Consider the following 22,148-nt stretch of genomic DNA (forward strand, 5'->3'; position numbering starts at 1 on the left):
GAAAGAAAAAAATTGCCAGCCAAGAATACCCAGAAAAGTTATCCTTCAGATGTGAAGGAAAAATAAAGACTTTCCTTGACAGACAAAAGCAGAGGGAGTTCATCACCACTAGACCTGCCTTGCAAGAAATGCTGAAAGGAGTTCTTCAAGCTGAAATGAAAAGATGCTAGTGATATGAAAACATACAAAAGTATACAACACACTGGTGAAGATAAATATACAGATTTAGAAAACTCTAATTCTGTAATAGGATGGTGTGTTAACCACTTAACTATAGTATAAAGGTTAAAGAAAATAACTACAGCTACTATAACTTGTTAACAAATACACAGTACAAAAAGAGGTAAACTGTGACATCAAAAATATAAAAGGGAGGAAATAAAACGGTGGAGCTTTGTGTGCAATTGAAGTTATGCTGTTATCAGCCTAAAATGGTCTGCTTTATCTATGAAATGTTTTATGTAACCACAAAACAAAAACATAAAGAAAATTCACAAAAGCGAAAGAAATGAAAACAGAGCAACCACCATGGAAAATCACTAATTTACAAAAAAAGGAAGGCACAAACAGAGCAGAAAATAAACAATGAAAACGCAAAACAAATAGAAAGCAATTAATAAGATAGCATTAATAAGTCCTTATGTATCAATAAATACTCTAAATGTAAGTGGATTGAATTCACCAAAAGGCACAGAGTGGCTGAATGAATAAAAAAATAAGACCCAACTACATGCAGCCTAGATTCACTTTAGATTTCGTGACACAAAAAGACTCAACATGAAGGGATGGAAAAAGACATTACATGCAAATAGAAACCAAAAGAAAGGGGGTTGTCTATACTTATATGAGACAAAATAGGCTTTAAACCAAAACCAGTAACAAGAGATAAAGAAGATCATTATATGATGTTTTGACCAATGTCAAAACACCTAAATCTATTACGCAAATACCAACAAAACTGAAGGGAAAAACACACATGAATATAGTAATAGTAGGGGGTTTCAATACCCCAGTTTCAGCAATGGATGGATCCCCCAGACAGATAATCAATAAAGAAGCATTGGACTGGAACCATATATTAGATCAAATGAACCTAAGAGACGTTTATAGAACATTCAATCACAGCAGTAGAATACACATTCTTCTCAAGTGCACATGGAACATGCCCCACTTTAGATCACATGATAGGCCACAAAGCAAGTCTTAGCAAATTTAAGAAGAATGAAATCATACCAACTATCCTTTTTGACCACAGTGGTATGAAACTAGACATCAACAACAAGAGGAAAGCTGGAAAATCTACAAGTATGTAGAAATTAAACAACGTACTCCTGAACAACCAATAGATCAAAGAGTAAGTTGAAAAAGAATATTTTTAAATATCTCAAAACAAATGAAGCTGGAAATAACATACTAAAGCCTATGGAAAACCTACCACAAAAGCAGTTCTGAGAGGGATGTTCATAGCAACAAATGTATATATTAAGAAAACAGATCTATCTCATGCAACCTAACTTTACACCTCAGGAAAGAAGAATGGCCAAGTGGGATTTACCTCTGGGATGCAAGTATGATTCAGCATACACAAAACAATAAATGTGATACACCATATTAATAGAATGAAAATGTATTTGATAAAATACAACATCCTTTCATGATAAAAACATCGCAACAAACTGGGTATAGAAGGTAAATTTAATAAAGGCTATTTACAACAAACCCACAGCTAATATCACACTCAATGGTGAAAGATTAAAAGCTTTTATTCTAAAATCAAGAACAAGACAAGGATGTCCACAGTCACCACTCTGATTCAACATAGTACTATAAGTGTCAGCTAGAGTAATTAGGCAAGACAAAGAAATAAAAGGCATCCAAATCAGAAATGAAGAAGTAAAATTGTCATTATTTGAAGATGATATCATCTCATACAGTTGACCCTTGAACAATGCAGAGGTTAGGGACACTTACCCTCCACACAGTCGAAAATCTGCATATAACTTAGACGCCCTCCTTATACACGGTGTCTCCATATCTGTAGTTCCACATTCATAGATTCAACCAACTGTGGATTATGTAGTACTGTAGTATTTACTACTGAAAAAAATCCATGTATAAGTGAACCCATACAGTTTAAACCCATCTTGTTCAAGGGTCACCTGTATTTAGAAAATCCTAAAGACTCAATCAAAAACCTGTTGTAACTAATCAACAAATTCAGTAAAGCTGCAGGATATAAAATCAACATACAGAAATAAATTGCATTTCTATACACTAATAACAAAACATCTGGAAAAAAATAAAGAAAACTATCCCATTCACAGTAGCATCAAAAACAATAAAATAATTAGGAATAAATTTAACCAAGGAAGTGAAAGATCTATACAATGAAAACTTCGATGAAAGAAACTGAAGTAGACATAAACAAATGGAAAGAGAGCCCATGTTCATAGATTGGAAGAATTAATATTGTTAAAACACCTATACTAACAGAGTCATCTATAGATCCAGTGAAAACCCTATCAAAATTCCAATGGCATTTTCCACAGTAATAGAAAAAACAATCCTAAAATTTATGTGGAACGACAAAAGATCCCAAATAGCCAAAGCAATCCTGAGAAAAAAGAACAAATCTAAAGGTATCACATGTCCTGATTTCAAACTGCACTACAAAGCTATAGTAATCAAAACAGTATGGTACTGGCATAAATACAGACATATAGACCAATGGAATACAATCAAGAGTTCAGAAATAAACCTCCACATAAACAGTCAACTAATATTTCATAAGGGAGCAAACAAATACTCAATGAGGAAAGCATAGTCTCTTCAAAAATGGTGCTGGGAAGACTGGTTAACCACAAATAAACAAATGAAATTGAACCCCTATCTTACACCACTCACAAAAATGAACTCAAAATGGATTAAAAACAAACATAAGATCTGATACTGTAAAATACTAGAAGAAGAAGTGTCTTGGCATCGGTCTTGGCAATGATTTTTTTAGATATGACACCAAAAGCACAAGCAACAAAAGCAAAAATCAACAAGGGGTATTATATCAAACTAGAAAGCTTCTGCATTGCAATAGATAGCTCCAATAAAATGAAAAGATAACCTATGGAATGGGAGAAATATTTGCAACCTATATATCAGATAAAGGGTGACTATCTAAAATATATAGAGAACTCATACAACTCAATAAGAATAACAACAAAATCCAATTTTAAAAATGGGCAGAGGGTGACTTCCCTGGTGGCACAGTGGTTAAGAATCCACCTGCCAATGCAGGGGACACAGGTTCAAGCCCTGGTCCAGGAAGATTCCACACACCATGGAATTCCACATGCCGTGGAGCAACTAAGCCCATGCACCACAACTACTGAGCCTGTGCTCTAGAGCCCACGAGCCACAACTACTGAGCCCACGTGCCTAGAGCCTGTGCTCCGCAACAAGAGAAGCCACCACAATGAGAAGCCCATGCACTGCAACAAAGAGTAGTCCCCACTTGCCACAATTAGAGAAAGCCTGTGCACAGCAACAAAAACCCAACACAGCCAAAAATACATAAATAAATAAACGGGCAGAGGAACTAAATAGACATTTTTTCCAAAGAAGATATCCAAATGGTGAACAGGTACATGAAAAGATGATCAACATCACTAATCATCAGGGAAATACAAATCAATACCATGATAAGATATCACATCACACCTATTAGAATGGCTACCATAAGGAAAATAAAGAAGATAGGGAGAGGAGGGAACCCTTATCCCCTTATACACTTGTTAGGAATGTAAATTAGTTCAGCTGCTACAGAAAACAGCATGAAGGTTCCTCAAAAAATTAAAAATTGAACTATCATATGATCCAGCAATCCCATTTCTGGGTGTATATCCTAAGGAAATGAAAAAAGGTATAAAAAAAGATATCTGCACACCCCTGTTTACTGTAGCATTATTCACAATAGCCAAGATATGGAAAGAACCTAAGTCCACTGATGGATGAATAAAGAAAATGCAGTGTGTGTGTATATATATATATACACACACACACACAATGGAATATTATGCTAAGTGAGATGAGTCAGACAGAGAAAGACAAATACCCCATATCACTTATATGTGAAATCTAAACAAACTGAACTCCGCAATTCCCTGGCAGTCCAGTGGTTAGGACTCCATGCTTTCACTGCCAAGGGCCCGGGTTCAATCCCTGGTTGGGGAACTAAGATCCCACAAGCCATGTGGTGCGGCCAAAAAAAAAAAAGGAATAAAATGTTAAAAAAAAAAAAGCTGAACTCGTGAAAACAAAGAATAAAATGATTACCAGGGGCTAGGGGATTGGGGAATTAGGGAGATATTGTTTAAGGGTACAAGCTTGCAACTAGTAGATAAATAAGTCCTAGAGATCAAACGCATAGCATAGTGACTGTAGTCAACAATAGTGTATTATTGTATTAATATAAATATAATAAGTTTATGTAACAAACTTCAAAGTTGCTAACAAACAAGATCTTAATTGTTCTCACCATAAAAAGAAATGATAATTATGTGACATGATAGAAGTGCTAGCTAACACTATAGTGGTAATCATATTACAATATATAAATGTATCAAATCAACACATCACACACCTTAAACTTACACAACGTTATATGTAAATTATATCTCAATTTTTTAAAAACAGAAAAATTTCCCTTACCTACTGATTACGTTTTAGGAAATATTCCAGCCTCCCTCTCTTTTTAGTTGTTGTGAGGCTATGACAAACCACTAAGGACCAAACCATGCACTGTGTGCTCACAGCATGCCTCCTTCTCCTTTCTTTTTCCTCTCTTCCTCTCCCATGGCCACTCTTGTTCCTTGGGTAGCCACCAGCTACCAACTTAAGGCCAGTAAACTGACCCATACAGCCCAATCCAAGAATCACCAGATGCTTGGTGCTAAGTCACCTGAATTTTACTTAAAAATGAAAAAGAATGCAAAAATGTCAATTTACTTAATTTTCCCAAATGATAACCCTATTCTAGGCCAGTAACAAGGGCAGCTTCAAGGTCTGCCATCTTTTTAGATTCAGAGCCAAGAGGAAACACTAATGGTCACTCCTGGAGCCACAGTAAGGTGTGGACTGGAATGAACACTATGCTTGCCTGTCCCACAGGCCTGTTTTACTCCTGTCTACTGAAACACAACACTGCCGTTTACTGACCTGTCAGCTCAGGGGCGGGCCTGACTGATCAAAGAATAATCCCAAGTGACTGATTCAGGAATGGGCCTGTGACCCAATTCTGTTCTATGAAAAGCTGCTGCATGTTTCTGATGGACTCATGCACCCAAATCCAGACACCACCAGTACTCTGGGAACAGCTCTCCGAATTTTACTTGCCAATGAAAAAAATGCAAGTAACTCTTGAGAATATTTTTGGGGAAAAAATTGTATCTCAAGCTGGACATGTACAAGAAAGCAACCACCTGTTGCTGTGGCAGCAACCTAAAATCCAACCATGAAAGAGGATGCCACAGACAAAGCTAATGCACAGAGGGCACAGCTGAGAGACTTACAGAGAAATGGAGCCTGAACTATGCTCAACATAGCAAAATGAATTATGCCCAACTATACCTGCTGACTTCTACTCTAAATGAATATTATGCCTTAATATTAAAGCCAGATTGAATCAGCTTTATTTGCAGCCAAAAGCCCTAATACACTGGTATTGTTTTCATAATCAGAAAACATATATATTTAAAATATCAATGAATAAGGAAAAAACACATAAATACAGGCCATGCTCAATGAGAGGTTATCAGAGAACTAACAGAGAATTCTCCCTACAAACTTTTGCTAGATATTGATATACATCTCCTTCTCATATGTGATATTGTTTCTCCCATGGTTTCTACCTGCATCATTCTAATCTCCACTTCCATCATCATATCACCTCCACCTTCTTGCCACTCTCTTATAAAGACCCATGTGATTATATTGGGCCCACCCAAATAATCCTGAATAATATCCTTATCTCAAGATTCTTAACTTAAACTTGTCTGCAAAGTCTCTTTTATCAGATAACATATTCACAGGTTCTGAGAGTTCAAACACTGACATCTTTGGGGGCTTTATTCAGCCTACCGTATATACCAACATGATAATAAGTCCTTTACATTCAGAGACGTCTAGAAATTCAGAAATCTGAGAATTCACTATAGTAGTTGCTCTACTCACAATCACCTAACTAGAGAGGTTTTGCTAGTTTGTGGATCTTATTTGTTCCTCTATTTGTTTAACTGAATTTGGCCAAATCTTAGGAAATGTGGGGATTTTGGTGTGATACATCTGAGATGGAGCAGACGGGATGCCCTAGGATTTGTATTTTTTAAACACCCATGAATTATTTCGAATTTATTCAACTTTCATTCAATAAATCTTTATTAATGTTTCAGAAGCTGAAGAATTTAAAGTATCTAACCACAATGTATGTTGGAAAACTAAGTAAAAATGTAATAGTCGTGACAAAGGAAATATTCTTTTCTTAAATTTCAAAAAACTCCGCATATACAATATAAGGGAGACTAACTTGAGCATGAGATGAGGAAACAAAAACATGAAAGAGACCTGTTACCAATGGAAAGAATATTTGCTGCATTTAGTGTTGTTTGTTTGTTTTGTTTGTTTATCTTAACCAACTCTGAATTTGGCATATTTGAAAATGCTTTTTCTCCCCTTACCACCTGTGATGGTTAATTTTCTTATGTGATATTTTTAATTAAGATTGAATCTGTGCTTTTTAGAAAATACTCAGATACTCTAATTGCAAGGAGAGTACAATCAGGATCAGAAGCCTAGGACAGACCAGGGATTAAGGGACAGGAGACGGCCAAGGATCAGAGCCTTTCCCACTCCCCACTCCCCACTCCCCACTCCCCACCCCAAGCTTCTTTAAAAATTATCATCATAGTAATAAATTGAACAGTTTAAAAGTCATAACAATACTCTCAGCCTGGACAAGATAACCTCTTTAGACGAGGGGAAGTGTCTCACCCCACTCCACTAAAAGATTTATTTATATTTTCAATATTAGAGTTGTCCTACATCATTTATATTACTGGCACCTCCCTTCTCCATTATTGTTCAGTTTGTGTTCGTGCAGATAGCTACAGCTGTTAGCGGACATTCTCCAGAAGTTTCCAAGAACTACAGCAGGGCTATTAGGGGAATTTCCTAACAATAATTCCTAACATTTCTTCCTGAGTATAATGACAATAAAGATGTGGGACTATGGCCTAACCTCTCAAGTCTCTCTTTCTCCTACCTCCTCGGCCATCCTAGACCTACACAACTATCCTCTCTTTTCTTACACCCAGGCTATTGAACGTGGAAAAACAAAACACACACTCACAAAACCAATGCAAGTAAGCGCCATGCACACATATGATCTTGAAAGTTATTGCCCCTCTATCATCGTGCAGGGTCAGCTCCATCTTCCACCCCCATTCTTTCAAGCCCCTACGTACCAACCTCCTGGGCTCCACCCTCCTTCCACCTTCCGCCTCCTGTCTAAGCAAGAACTCCCTCAATGTCTTACCTTCCAGCAGCAAATGTATCTACATTGCCAACCATTATGATATTTTTCCCTCTTAGGTCAGAGGAAGGAGCATGGCTCCTCCTACATAATTAATAATAAAATGATAACAAGAACACTCACAATGTACCATGTCCCTCATTCTACATAGTTATTGCTCCATCTGTACTCTAGGTCCCATCCTCTCCTCCTCCCCTTGGTCCATTAATCCTTCTCTCCAGCTCCTCTATTAACTCTTTCCCCTCAAATGCAAGTCCCTCAGACTTCCACTTGCAGCCAAGATACAGAAACAGTGAGATCCACTCCTCCACATGAAACAGTGGTTTTCCAGACACTGCACATCAGACAACAAAAGACATGATGCCTGAAAGATGGGAAATAAAGGAAGTGATCCCTATGACTGATTGCCCTTTGCTTACAGCCTTGAGAGCATCTCCAGGCTGCAGCAGCAAGAGGGGAACGCAGGTGGAGCCTGGAGAACCCCCTAAATTGAGGAGATGAGCTGAGAGTCTTAAAAGACCAAGCTGATTAGAATCCACAGGACAGTAACAGTAGGAGACAGCTGCACACAGAACTCAGGAGATCTACAGAGAGTCCTAATTAAGTATTCAGCAGAGTACTGAAGAGCGCATGTGTGTAAGGAAACTCCTGGAGGCTGGGGAAAGAACCACACGAAACCATGAGAGAAAACAGTAACCTGAGCTCCCACAGGGCCGGGATGTTTGAGAGACACAAACATTCAGTTTACAGCAAAATCCAAAAACCAAAAAAATACCGTAATTAAGTTCGACCTATAACCTGAGAAGTACCACAAGCCAACAAAATTAAAAGTACAGCATCAGTTTAGATAAAAAATACTCCATAAATTTTGGTGATATGTGAGTTCATGAAGGGAATGGAAGAGAGGGGGAGAGGCGACTACTACTAAGTACCTCCTCGGTGCCAGACACTTGTGAGGGTTCAATAAGACATGGTCCCTGTCCTGAGCACCACACCCAGTCTTCAAAACAGACTCATCGGACTTCCCTGCTGGCGCAGTGGTTAAGAATTCGCCTGCCAGTGCAGGGGACACAGGTTCGAGCCCTGGTCTGGGAAGATCCCACATGCCGCAGGGCAACTAAGCCCGTGTGCCACAACTATTGAGCCTGCACTCTAGAGCCTGTGAGCCACATCTACTGAGCCCGCATGCCACAACAACTGAAGCCCGCACGCCTAGAGCCCGTGCTCCGCAACAAGAGAAGCCGTCGCAATGAGAAGCCCGCGTACCGCAAGGAAGAGTAGCCCCTGCTCGCCGTAACTAGAGAAAGCCTGCACGCAGCAACAAAGACCCAAAGCAGCCAAAAATAAATTAATTAATTTAAAAAAAAAAAAAGACATCATCATCTCCCTCCCCTGAAATACTCCTTCAGCTTTCTGCCAGGAGCCAGCTAAAAGGTCCCCTCCTTGAAAAGACTTTCTTTCATCACTCTAAAGCTACTCTAGAGAACCCACTTTCTTTTCTCTACAGTACCTCTCACAATTTCTAATTATCATTTATTATTATATTCTATGATTACTTATTACTCTTACTTTCTCCCATGCACATTTAGAATACAAACTCCATAGTGAAGAAACCACCGCACCTTTGGTGACTAGCACAGTATATAACCATTGAAGGCACTCAAACACTTATTGAATGAATGAAAACAGGAACTGTGACTGAGATAAGTTTCCGGATGATCAACATTTTCCAGGCCAGTTAGCCCCAAATCCCTCGACTTCGTTCCCTTAGTTATGCTGAGTACTCACCTCCACCTGAGTGACATTGATGACCAGCACTACCACCATCAATACTGCAAGCAGACAGCAGAAAAAACGTAGTTTGAAGAAACTGATCCACATTGTCTGGCTGTGTCTTGATCACCCATGGCCGACACCATGCTTCCTTCACTCCTTAAAACGCCATGTCTTTGTTTTTCTGAGCTGCAGATGAGCTTTCAGCTTGACTTGCTTCTTTTCTGCTAGTTTACTTACGAGTTCTTTGTATAAAAGAGCAACTGGGGTTGATTTAAGAAGCACATTTTTCTCCAAAGGATTCCTTTGAAGAGGGGAGATGAGAAAACAGATTACCAATTACAACAGCTTAGAGTGGAGTAAAAGGAAAGACACCGTATTTCCTCTTCCTTAACCTTACTGAAGACCCAAAGTCATAAGAGAAAGCAAAGAAACAGAGCACAGTAACATCTATTCCATATCTGGACAATTTACTTAAACCCAGCTCCAGGCTTCTGTGTAAATACAGAGATATTTGTCCTACGACCTATTATTTAGGTTTTAACTTTTAAGAGAGCAAAGAAGAATATCTTCAAACCCTTAGAAATTACAAAATTCAAGTGTTAGTTTTCTAAAGAGGTCTAAGTAAATAAAACCACTTCCCTTCCCTTACAGTTTAAGTTCTATTACATTACTAGAGTAATTATATTTAAAGAGCAGTAAGAAGAAAACCTGTGATTTTATGAGAAGATCTGGGATTAGGTGCAAACCATTCTGATAACCTCTGGAAAACAGGGATGCCATCCCTCTGTACGGCAGGAGACAGGAAACACCCTTCGGGTTTCTGGCTCCCTCATCACACATGTGGTTCTGATGCTCCCTCAGCTGAGTAACAAGGCACAGGAGGAAAGACACCTGCCCTGAAGATGTAGGAGAGGAAAGCTAAGCTTCAGGAGTAACAGCTCACCCAAATCCTTCATCACACCTGCTAGAGGCAGAAGACTTGAGAGTATATGGCTCCTAACTGTTCTTCCACGTAATTATTTTAAAATGCTCTCCCCAGCTGCTTTTATGATATAGGTAAGCAGTGAAAATGTTAGTGTTTAGTTCCCAGTGAGGCTTTCCATGCAAGGCAGGATAGAGAGGTAAAGGTGAAAAGGGTGCATAACCACAGTGCAGAGGACCTCAGACTCCCTCAGCTGCACCAATACTCCTACAGTTGTGTTGGACCTGGCAAGCCCCCTCTTCCCTCACTCCTCCACTCTTCTGGTCTAATACGTTCCCATACCACAAGTCCCATACCACAAGGACATACAACAACACTTCCTCACCCCAGCTTCATAAAGGAGACAAGGCTAAGCTATTCCAGTATGCTCTCCATCCTCAGAATTCCCACAACACTTATGTTTTTCACTTCTCAGCTGATCTCTGTATTTCTATGCATTTCTCATCTCCCCAACTACTCTATACCAATTAAGACTATATTTAAAAAACAAAAACAAAAACAGAAACTATATATCAGAGAAAAGCAACTTAAGGATAACAATGTATCATACTTTTTCATTCCTTCCCAGTACTTAGCTCTTTACATGATATACCAAAGATAATACTCCACTGCACCACGGTAGCTGTGGTCTACGTACTGTGGAAAGGCCAGCAGCTCAGAGGACGTCAGTGTGGTTCAGAGCTGTTCAGTAGCAGCACAGCAATGGTCAGTGGCGCAGAAGGACGGCACAAGGGCAGCAGACTTCAGAGCTAAAGGAACGAAAGGCCTTATAGGCAGCAATGCAAACATGCAAGAAGCCCCTCACAGCCAGGGACTTCTTATAAAAATCATTATGGAAGGTCATGCCAGGAAAAGATCTGACTTCCTGCTACAAGTAGGTGGAACACTGAGATTGAGAGATCCATCTGTACACCTAAGTAGATACAGCCTGAGGTGTACTAGACAGACCTCTCTTTGAAAAGACACATACTAAAATGTTGATAGTTGTCACCTCTGGGTGGTTTTTGTTTTTCTCCTTCATCTTCACCAGGAAATAAAACTCACAAATATAAAGAAAAAAGCCGGTTTCTAAAAGTAACAATTAAAGATGAGCTTATAAGGAGAAACAAGGCATTAAATCAGATATGAGAAAACAAATTTAAAATGAAAGATTCCAAAGTGAAAAAAGAAATCTGTAACAGATTTCTGGGTTTTTCCTACAAAAATAAAACCTAGGCATTATAGCAAGAAATCTATTTGCAAAGAGAGCAGGAAAATATCATTTGGTATCTCAAATTGCCTTAGAATTGAGTAAGAACAATAGTGCTAGATAGGAATGACTCTAAAAAAAAGTTTCCTAGATCAACCAAAAAATATAATTGAAATTAATTTACCTTTTTTTTTTTTTTGGAAATTTCCAGTTCCCAAGAAGAGATACTTATTAGAACTAAGAAATTAGGGTTTACATCTAACTTTCCTTCCAGTGTAAAATCTGAACTCAAGCAATTGTGAGAGCCCTTATTCTTTTCTTGTCACATTCGAAGCACATGTTGAAGTTTTTCATTTTTATACCATTCTTCCTGCTGCAACAGAGACAAGCACATGAAATACAGGTTAAAGATACTGAAAATGAAGCAAAGGAAAATATATTTGAAATCAAGAATACAATTTATAGCAAAGAGATGTACATAGATTTCAGTACAAAGTAGTGGGCAGAGTAAGGATAGGAACATTTCCTTTCCTAGTAATAAATAAAAAAAAAACCCAACAATAAGTGGCTATTTATATTCATGAACTTACATAGGGCAAATCATTCTCAGATCTGAGCTAAAGGTCAAAACCTTATAAATAGCAACATAACTGGAAAAAATATAAACCACAGATAAAAGCTCCATATGTTATTTTTCTTTTTTTTTTAATTTTTATTGGAGTATAGTTGATTTACAATGCTGTGCTGATTTCAGGGGTACAGCAAAGTGAATCAATTATACATATACATGTATCCACTCCTTTTTAGATTCTTTTCCCATATAGGCCATTACCGAGTATTGAGTAGAGTTCCCTGTGCTATACAGTAGGTCCTTATTTTCTTATAGACTAGAATAATCATTTAGTTCAATGATCCATCCTACCACTAGAGAAAACAAGAAGTATCTGGACACATCTAAAAGTTGTGATCACTCCATGAGGAATCTCAACTTGAGCAGTCTTGTTTTCAAATCTTTCTGAAATGTTAGAGCACCACTTACTCATGCTTTATATTTATGTTCAAATGACAAGCAAAAAGTAAAATCCATGGTCTGCTGGGTCTGTTTTGCCAAATTTTGATTAAGACTATTTACCAGCCAATCTAAATTCTTTATGGCCTGTGGCAACAGCCCTATACTGCCATTAGGTACCTGACCTCCTACCCCCATCTCACAAGAGAATTACAAAGTGATTGCTTATATCACTTGGAATTACAATTGTCAGTAACACAGATGAAATACTTGAGTTCAGTACTAAAAAGAAAATTAGGGGCTTCCCAGGTGGCACAGTGGTTAAGAATCTACCTGCCAATGCAGGGGACATGGGTTCCAGCCCTGGTCCGGGAAGATCCCACATGCCACGGAGCAATTAAGCCCGTGTGCCACAATTACTGAGCCTGCGCTCTAGAGCCCGCGTGCTAAACTACTGAAGCCCGCTCGCCGCAACTAGAGAAAGCCCGCGCGCAGCAACACAGACCCAACGCTGCCAAAAATAAGTAAAAATTAGGCAGCAACCCCACCCCCTGGGGGAGCTAACGTTCTTAGACAACCACTACACAAACACAAGACATTATTGAACAACCACATACCTAGTTTCTGGAACGGTCCCCATCCTAAATACTCTGACCTGCCAGCCACATAGATGTACTTGTCAGAGCAAGTATCTAGAATTTTAATTCAGAATACAAGGACCCCACACATAAAAGACAAAAGCACAGATTTACATGGAATATATCCCGACTTAAACGTTCATATCTCGAACTTTCCAAAGATCAGCTGTATTTCATAGGGTGCTGAGTAAAACCTTGAAACTTAACAGGGGAATGTGTAGGGAAGGAACTGGAGACTCATCCAAGACCATGATGATGATGGGTCAACCAAATAAGATCAATCCTTGGATAAAAATGAAGCAGGGACAGAAGTGTACACAGGGACAGAAGTCTACAGGACTTGTTTCCCCATATTCCATTCCATTTCTCTTTCATGTACCCCCATCTCACATGCCCAAAATGCTGACTCACCTAGGCCTTCTCTTCTTTCAAAGCAGCACCCCAATGCTTTCATAATACCTGGGGGCAGTAGGGTAGAGAAGTAAACAAATCAGTTAAATAAGTCACAAAGCAATAAGTGCTATAAGAAAAAAATAGGGCATGTTGATAGGCGGTGGTCTTTAACCTTGCATGCCCATTAATTATCATCCCAGAAGCTTATAAAAATACCAATGCCTGCATTCCACTCAACCAACTGGATCAGAATCCATAGGAGTAGGGCCCGAGAAACAGTTTTTATTTAAGGTCTGCAGATAATTATAATACACTGCCAGGTAGGAGAACCAATGGTATAGAGTGACCAGAGGGTCTTATTTGTACAAATTGCTCAGGGATGGCCTTTCAGAAATGATGCTTGAATTGTAACTTACATTGTCCCTCCAGGACAACCCGATTCTGGGTCAATGGGGATAGCCAACCCTACTTCAGGGATCTATCCCTTCGTTTCCTTTCTCAGTAACAAATAACTGCACTGTATCAGGCCCAGAGAGATTGTGAGGATGAAAGACACAAAAGATGTTAAACACAGTCAGGGAAAGCGGAGCCCAAACACTATGGAGGAACAGTGTGCTGTTCTACTGCGTGGACTGAGACAGTTACCAGGGTCTGGGAGTGCCGCCAGCTTCAAGAGCACGCTGATGTTCCAAATGATAATTAACCACAGTGAGAAGGGGAGAGATCCATCAGAGCAGCGTGATCCTTTATTCTTTAGAAAATGTGGCAACAATCCTCCTTTAGAATAAATAATGAAAGCAAGGAAAATTTTACAATTACAAATTTCGTATAAATCCTGTGAATCCCTCTTACCACCACACTAGCGGTCTTTGATCAAGTGGAGATGAGCGACAGGCCAGGCAGAGTCTCCACATCACACCCTGTAGAATCACACTTTACCCAAGTGACCTCAATCTGATGTCCCAAAACGACAGCTCAGTAAAACCAAAATAGTCCAACGCATTAGAGGACCGCCAGCCAAGAGGCAGCTGGGTCTCGGAGCAGCGATGAGACTGGAGATGCGGGCAGAGGAGGGAGGCGTCTCCAAGTGCCCCGCACTCGCTTAGAAAAGGTGTTAGGGGAAGGGGTCTTTAGCGGCCCGAAAGTCTGGGCTCCGCCGCGCTGCGGCTGCTCCTGCGGGTGTTGCAGCAAGTCGAGAAAGCTGAGGATGGAGATGCTCGCGCCCAGCCCCGCCCAGGGACCGGCTACAGCTCGGGCTACTCCGGACCAAGGCTGCGGCAGCCGGTGGCTTTAACTCTGCCCCGCCTTGGGCCGGAGCCTCCCGTTCCAGGTTCAGATGCCCCAGCCATGACCCCGGGGCTGCAGCTCCTCTGCACCGGGCCGGGAGCTCGGGAGCCGAAGCGCGGAGGAAGGGGCTTAGCAGCCGAGAGGCGCCCGGGAGGAGCCAGGCAATGGTTCGCTCGGGCGGCAGAGGCTCGGCCCGGCCCGGCCCTGGAGCACAAGCCGCAGGCTGGCACTCACCTCCGCTCTGGCCTCCCGACGTGCGCTCTCCGGCTGCCGGGCACCCCAACGCTCGCCGCCGCTGCACCAGGCCGCCTGGCCCCTGCTTCCGGGACCAGCTGTGTCGCCTCACCCCCGACCCCCGGCTGCGATTGGTTAAGCTCTGGGAGGGGCGGACCGAGGGCGCTGACTGACAGCCGCGGGCTTGGAGCGCAAGCGTCCTCCGGAGTAAGGACGCAGAGTTGGCGCCTGTCGAGCTCCGCACCACTAGGCTCACGCGCGAAGGTGTCCTGCTGCTGTCGCCCTGTGGTCTGAGCTCTGGCCCCTATCAGGACCCCAGCTCTTGTCGCCTTCAGACATCAGGGTTTCCCCAGGGAGCATCCATTTCGAAGCTTTTGTCTTCTCTGCCTAAGTGACCAAACCCCAGATGCCCCTACTTGGGCCGTCTTTCCGCTCAGTGGCGCAATGTTTTGTTCCCTGAACCAGAGACATAAGATTTGCCAAGCTGGGGCTTCCCTGGTGGCGCAGTGGTTAAGAATCCACCTGCCAATGCAGGGGACAACGGTTCCAGCCCTGGTCCGGGAAGATCCCACATGCCGCAGAGCAACTAAGCCCGTGCACCACAACTATTGTGCCTGTGCTCTAGAGCCTGTGAGCCACAACTACTGAGCCCGCGTGCTGCAACTACTGAAGCCTGCGTGCCTAGAGCCCATGCTCCACAACAAAGAGAAGCCACTGCAATGAGAAGCCTGCACACCGCAATGAAGACCCCAGGCAGCCAAAATTAATTAATTAAAAAAAAAAAAAGATTTGCCAAGCTCCAGCAGAGAGCCATTGGGTCCTTGAATCTTTCCTTGCTTGAAATTAGTGGACATATTCTGTTAGCCCTTAAAACAACTCTTTTGCTTTTACTCGCCCTGTACGTGACATGGGTCTTCCAGCAAAAAGACCTGAATACTCGCCCCACACACACCCAAATTCTAGGCAATCCTATTTTGGACTTTCTTCTAAGCAGTAAAACGTCTGTAGCAACTATGTGAAATTCAGGAACTGAGAGTCCTTCGAAGACAGAAGCACTTGCTCAGGAAACCGGAAGAGATGGCAGGGGTGCTCCGTGTTCCTCAGGGCTGGGAACACAGTGGGGTTAACCCCAGTTTATCCCAGCAAAACGCAGCCTCTAAAAGTAGACTGCCTCACCCATGCGCTCTAGGGCCCTCCCTTGCCAACTGCTGAGCAGGTGTGCTGCAACTACTGAAGCCCTGGCCCTAGCCAATGGTCCACAACAAGAGAAGGCACCACAGCAAGAAACCCGACACCACAACGAAGAGTAGCCCCTGCTCGCTGCAACTAGAGAAAGCCTGCTCACAGCAACGAAGACCCAACACAGCGAAAAAGACAAACAACAACAACAAAAAAAAAACAAAAGTAGACTGCCCAAGACTATTGTTCCAAGGTCAAAATATTTGACATTTACTGACCACAATGGACTCTATGTGCTCATTCAGAAGTTTTCATGTCAGACCTGCATGCATGGGTGACCCATATGACTGGAATAAAAGGAGGTTCTACATGGGGCAGTCTCTTCTGGAGTAATCATTTCATTCTTCTTTCTCGAGGATCAGCCTTTTGGACTCATAAAAGGTGGTTTCCATTGCCTCTGTGCCTAACGATCAACAGCCCCATATAATAGGCTTCTGCTCTAAGTCCCATCTTCCAGTAGGTGGACTCCCTGCCACCTGTCTTTCACAGTTTGGCAAGTGGCTAATACTTAAATAGGACATGCTGGCTCCTAGTCATAATTTTGGACCATTGGTGAGCCTTATTAACCCCCATTCACACAGGCACTCAGAACCCTAAGGCATTTCAGTGATCTTATATTTTACAGTTATTACAGACACAAACAAGAGTGGCAGGGACCAGAGATGCCTGTCCATCACTACTAGATTCTTAAAAGATCTCTGACCGCAAAGTCACCACACTCCCAGTGGAGAGTACTACTGTACAAAAATAACATGCACTTTGGATCCTAGCCTGACTCAGTCTAATTCACAGCTTTGTCTCTTATTAGCAGCGCCATCCCAAACAAAGTACTTAACTTCTCTGAGTTCATTTCCCCAACTGTAAATTAGGGGCAACACCACCTGCACTTAGGAATAAGTGAGAAGACAAATGAAAAGTACCTAAAAGAGTGTCCCAAATCTCTTCCTCTTGAATTCCCTATCTAGGTTATGACATAGCATAAGGAATTTCTAAATGTTGCATTTATGATAACCTAACTTTGAGCTGGGAGAAAAAAATGAGAACATAGGTTTGTATATTTTGTTATGAAACCAAAGGTACTGGTCATTTCTGACCTGTCTGCAGAAATGGTTTAGATGCTAATGTTAACTAAATTTTATTTCTCTAAGTAAAACAAAGATGGACCCTAAGTTTAGATAAACAAAAGCAAATTAAGCTTGTTTATGATGCAGCTCACTTGAGGGGCATTCACCAGCAAGTCTGGCTCCATCTCTGATGGCAGAAGCTTGCTGCATAAGCACTCCTGAGTCCATGTCAGCTCCTGATTCAGTTCCTTTGCTTCCTCTTTTTGAACAAGTGACTGAAATTTGGGCCAGAAGAACCATCGAGCCATTGTTCAAAATAAGTGACTGCTGTCACATGGGATACCAACCACCTTATTCCAAAACACCACAGACAGTGAGAGGACGCTGCCAAGGGTGGAGACTAGAAGAGGTATTTGGTGCCTGTATTGGTCTGCTCAGGGTGCCATAATAAAATACCATGGGCTGAGTGGCTTAAACAACAGAAATTTATTTTCTCACAGTTCTGGAGGATGGAAGCCCCAGTTCAAGATGCCAGCTGATTCAGTTCCTGGTGAGAGTTCCCTTCCTGGCTTGTAGATAAGCCTTCTCAATGTGTCCTTACATGGCAGAGAGAATGACAACTCTCTGGTGTCTCTGCCTCCTCTTGTAAAGACACCATTCTCATCAGGTTAGGGCCACAGCCTTATGATCTCATTTAACCTTAATTGCCTCTTGTTGGGAAAGGCAGTCTTTCAGGCATGAGGCTTTGGCTTGGAACACTTCCTGACCAAGAGATAAAAGCTTGTGGCTTGTGCTGAGCTTGTTACCTTGTTTGGGAATATTTTTCCCTGTTTCAGACTTAATGCGTATTCCTTTGCTCCACTCTCCCCAGAGGGTTCCTTCACCCCTTCTACCATATGATGACACAGTGAGAAAATGACCATCTATGAAACAGGAAGTTGGCCCTCACCAGACACTGAATGCCTTGTTCTTGGATTTCCAGCCTTCAGAGCTGTGAAAAATAAATTTCTGTTGTTTATAAGCCACCCAGTCTATGGTATTCTGTTATAGCAGCCCAAACGGACTGACACTTACAGTATACAGTCAAAACAATTTTCCAAAGTTACTTGGGTCATCTCCCTTTTTCCTATCCCCTTCAGTGAGTTTATGTCATACATCTGTAAAACATATTCATTTGGGGCTTCCCTGGTGGCGCAGTGGTTGAGAGTCCACCTGCCGATGCAGGGGACACGGGTTCGTGCCCTGGTCCGGGAAGATCCTACATGCCGCAGAGCGGCTGGGCCCGTGAGCTTTGGCCGCTGAGCCTGCGCGTCCGGAGCCTGTGCTCCGCAACGGGAGAGGCCACAACAGTAAGAGGACCGTGTACCGCAAAAAAAAAAAAAAAAAAAAAAATTCATTTGTCATAGTCCTCATTCCATCTTGAGATCCCCTGATATCCTAGTTAAGATGGGGGGTAAATTTTACATATAGTAAAACTTCAGTCTTTGTGTACTGTTGCATAGGTTTTGACAAATATCTAGAATCATGTATCCACAGCCACAGTACTGTATAGAATAGTTTCATCACCTAAAAATTCCCACGAGCAGCCTCACCTGCCCTCAACACTCGGCCACCATTAATCCTGTTTTCTCTCCCTATAGTGTTGCCTTTTTCCAGAATGTCATATAAATGGAATCATGTAATATGTACTCCCAATATTTTGATTAGCAAAAAGTTTGGAAACGATTACTCTTGCTGATTCAGATATATCTAAAACAATTACCAATATCCACCTAATCACCAAATTGGGAGTCAGCTTCAATTTACAGCCTTTTAAAAGGACTCTTCTCTCGGCTCTGTATGTTAAATTATCTAAATTTGGAAGAATCTTTTTTTTTGGCCGCACCATGTGGCATGCAGGATCTTGGTTCCCCAACCAGAGATCGAACCTGTGCCCCCTGCAGTTGAAGTGTGGAGTCTTAACCACTGGACCACCAGGGAAGCCCCTGGAAGAATCTTTTTTGAGGTGCTAAAAGATTTTCTTTTCCTTCAAAGACAAAAGAGAAAGTACACAGAAAGCCGTGTTATTCGGCTGACTTGATTTCAATCCCCTCTGTTTTTTTTCTTTGGCTGTGTTGGTTCTTCGTTGCTGCATGTGGGCTTTCTCTAGTTGTAGTGAGCGGGGGCTACTCTTTGTTGCAGTGCATGGGCTTCTCATTGTGGTGGCTTCTCTTGTTGCGGAGCACAGGCTCTAGACACGTGGGCTTCAGCAGTTGCAGCGTGTGGGCTCAGTAGTTGCAGTGCACGGGCTCTAGGGCTCATGAGCTTCAGTAGCTGTGGTGCACAGGCTCAGTAGTTGTGGCGCACGGGCTTAGTTGCTCCATGACATGTGGGATCTGTGTAGGCTGCGGTCCTCTGACCCCCGAGGCCCTCCTGGTTCACTCATTGCTAGGCTCCTAACTTTTACCATGGGCCCTTGTTATCTGGACCTGTTCCCCCTGGTCACCAGTCTCCCCTTAGATATCCACAGGATATCACGCAGCTGCATCCATAGATAAGAGACCTTGCACCCTGCCTGTTGGGTAGCCCAAGGGATGCACAAAGTTCAGCCTGAGGCTGCACAATCCCCTCCCCAAGGCAGTAGGATTCATTACTTCCACTTTGGCCAGATTAGGCTTCTCAGTCTTCTCTGATAAGCTGTGAATTTTCCCCACTGCGTCATCCAGTGGCTGTTGTGTCATCCTTCCCTGGGCTGTCAGAGCACATGGCCTGAGCCTCTCTTTGGTCCTTATCACAGGCTTGCCTGTGTTATTGTCCATGTTCCGACCTAGCCCGGGCCTCTGCTAGGCTGTGAACTCCTTGAGGGCCAAGTTTGTCTGACTCCTTTCTGCATCCTTTTTACCTTGAATCACGACAACTTATTTATAAATATATTTTTCTATTATATTCTGAATTCCCTGCAAGTAAGGACTGTGTCCGATTCCTCTCTTTGTCCACTGCACCCGGCACAGGGCCTGGCACAGAGTAGACAGCAGTAAAGTTATGCTGAATGAACAAAGGCGTCAAAGGCCCCTGGCCTTCTGGAGCTGAGAGGCCAGGGCAAGTCTCCCCACGGGAGAAGCAAGTTGTGTCCCTCTGTGGCTTGCACTCTCAGCCTGCTGAATACTCCTAAATGAGTCTTCTCTGTGGGGGCCTGTATCCAGGCCAGTCACAGTACCTCCTGGGAATGAGCTGCTCTCTGGCTTGAGCTTGGTCCTGCCTGGGTATCCCAGGATCACAGCCCAAGTCTAAAGCCAAGCCTTGACCTAGGGTTCTCATTTCACTGGCATTTCCCCTCTGTCCCTGTTTGGATTTTCTGTAACTGACCGCCTCCAGGGAGATGCTGGGGCTCAGCGTGTTTGAGCGTGCCTTGGCTCTGTGCTACCATGTGCCAGAAATGATGTCTGTACTGTAAGAACTACCATGACTCTTTGAAACAAGGAAGATGAATAAAGAGCTTTATTCTGATGGCAATAAATAAATAAATAACCTGGTTTCAAGACTTAGTGTAAAGCTATAGTAATCAATATAGTGTATTACTGATATAAACAAATAAATAATGGAACAGAATGGAATCTAGTTATATTTTAAAAACAAAAAAACAAACTCATGGAAAAGGAGATCAGATTTGCAGTTACCAGAGGTGGGAGGTCAGGGGAGGGGGTGTTGGATAAAGATGGTCTAGTTATAACATAAATAAGTACCAGGGATGTAATGTGAACACTGCTGTATGTTATGTACGAAAGTGGTTAAAGGAGTAAATCCTGAGTTCTCATCACAAGGAAAAAATTTTTTCTTTAAGTTTGTATCTATATGGATGTTCACCAAACTTATTGTAACAATCATTTCACGATAAATGTAAGTCAAATTCTTATGCTGTATACCTTAAACTTATACAGTGTTATATGTCAATTATATTTCAATAAAACTGGGAAAAATTTTTTTCCAGACAAGCAAAAGGTGTGTGAGTTCATCCCCACGAGATCTGCCTTACCAGAAATAGTAAAGGGTGTTCTTCAAGCAGAAGCAAAAGGATGCTGACATCGTAAGAACATGAATGTGTAAAACTCACTGGTAATGCTATAGTCAAAATAAGATTCTCTAATATTTCAATGTTGTTGTGTAATTTACTTACAACTGTAGTTTAAAAGTTAAAAAGGAGGGAATTCCCTGGTGGTCCAGTGTTTAGGACTCAGCACATTCACTGCCATGGCCTGGGTTCAATCCCTGGTCAGGGAAATAAGATCCCACAAATTGAGTGGTACAGCCAAAAAAAAAAAAAAAAGTTAAAAAGGAAATGTACTAAAAATGACCATAATGACAAAACAAAAAGACAATCCACTGAATGGGAGAAAATATTTGCAAATGATATGACCAATAAGGGATTAATATCCAACTCAACATCAAAAAACAAACAAATAAACCAATTAAAACATGGGCAGAAGAACTGAATAGACATTTTTCCAAAGAGGAGATGCAGATGGCCAACAGGCATATAAAAAGATGCTCAAGGTCACTAATCATCAGAGAAATAAAACCACAATGAGATTATCACCTCTCAGCTGTCAGAATGGGTATCATCAAAAAGAACACAAACAACAAATGTTGGTGAGGATATGGAGAAAAGGGAACCCTCCTACACTGTTGGTGAGAATGTAAATTGGTGCAGCCACTGTGGAAAACAGTATGGAGGTTTCTCAAAAAACTAAAAATAGAACAACCATATGACCCAGCAAT

The 22,148-nt window shown here is 41.8% G+C and overlaps 1 protein-coding gene across 10 annotated transcripts in view; it reads right to left on the reverse strand.

Annotated features, from left to right (window-relative positions):
• Window positions 1-15,194, reverse strand: part of NXPE3 (neurexophilin and PC-esterase domain family member 3) — a 52,958-nt gene extending 37,764 nt beyond the window's left edge. Inside the window, exons 1-6 of one of the 10 annotated variants that reach the window (XM_032630940.1) lie at window positions 15,091-15,194; window positions 14,215-14,346; window positions 13,588-13,635; window positions 11,714-11,902; window positions 10,067-10,254; window positions 9,371-9,659 (exon numbers count right to left, since the gene is read on the reverse strand). Coding sequence is in view for 9 of the 10 variants with exons in the window: in XM_032630938.1 (XP_032486829.1) it covers window positions 9,371-9,463 (93 nt within the window). In the remaining variant the exon portion in view is untranslated. Of the gene's footprint in view, window positions 1-9,370; window positions 11,903-13,587; window positions 13,636-14,214; window positions 14,347-15,090 lie in introns of those variants that run through there. The other 9 variants (XM_032630938.1, XM_032630932.1, XM_032630933.1 and 6 more) reach the window with 9 other exon arrangements.
• Between the last annotated feature and the right edge of the window lie 6,954 nt (window positions 15,195-22,148).

Source organism: Phocoena sinus, chromosome 4 (assembly GCF_008692025.1).
Source record: "Phocoena sinus isolate mPhoSin1 chromosome 4, mPhoSin1.pri, whole genome shotgun sequence".
NCBI lineage: Eukaryota > Metazoa > Chordata > Mammalia > Artiodactyla > Phocoenidae > Phocoena > Phocoena sinus.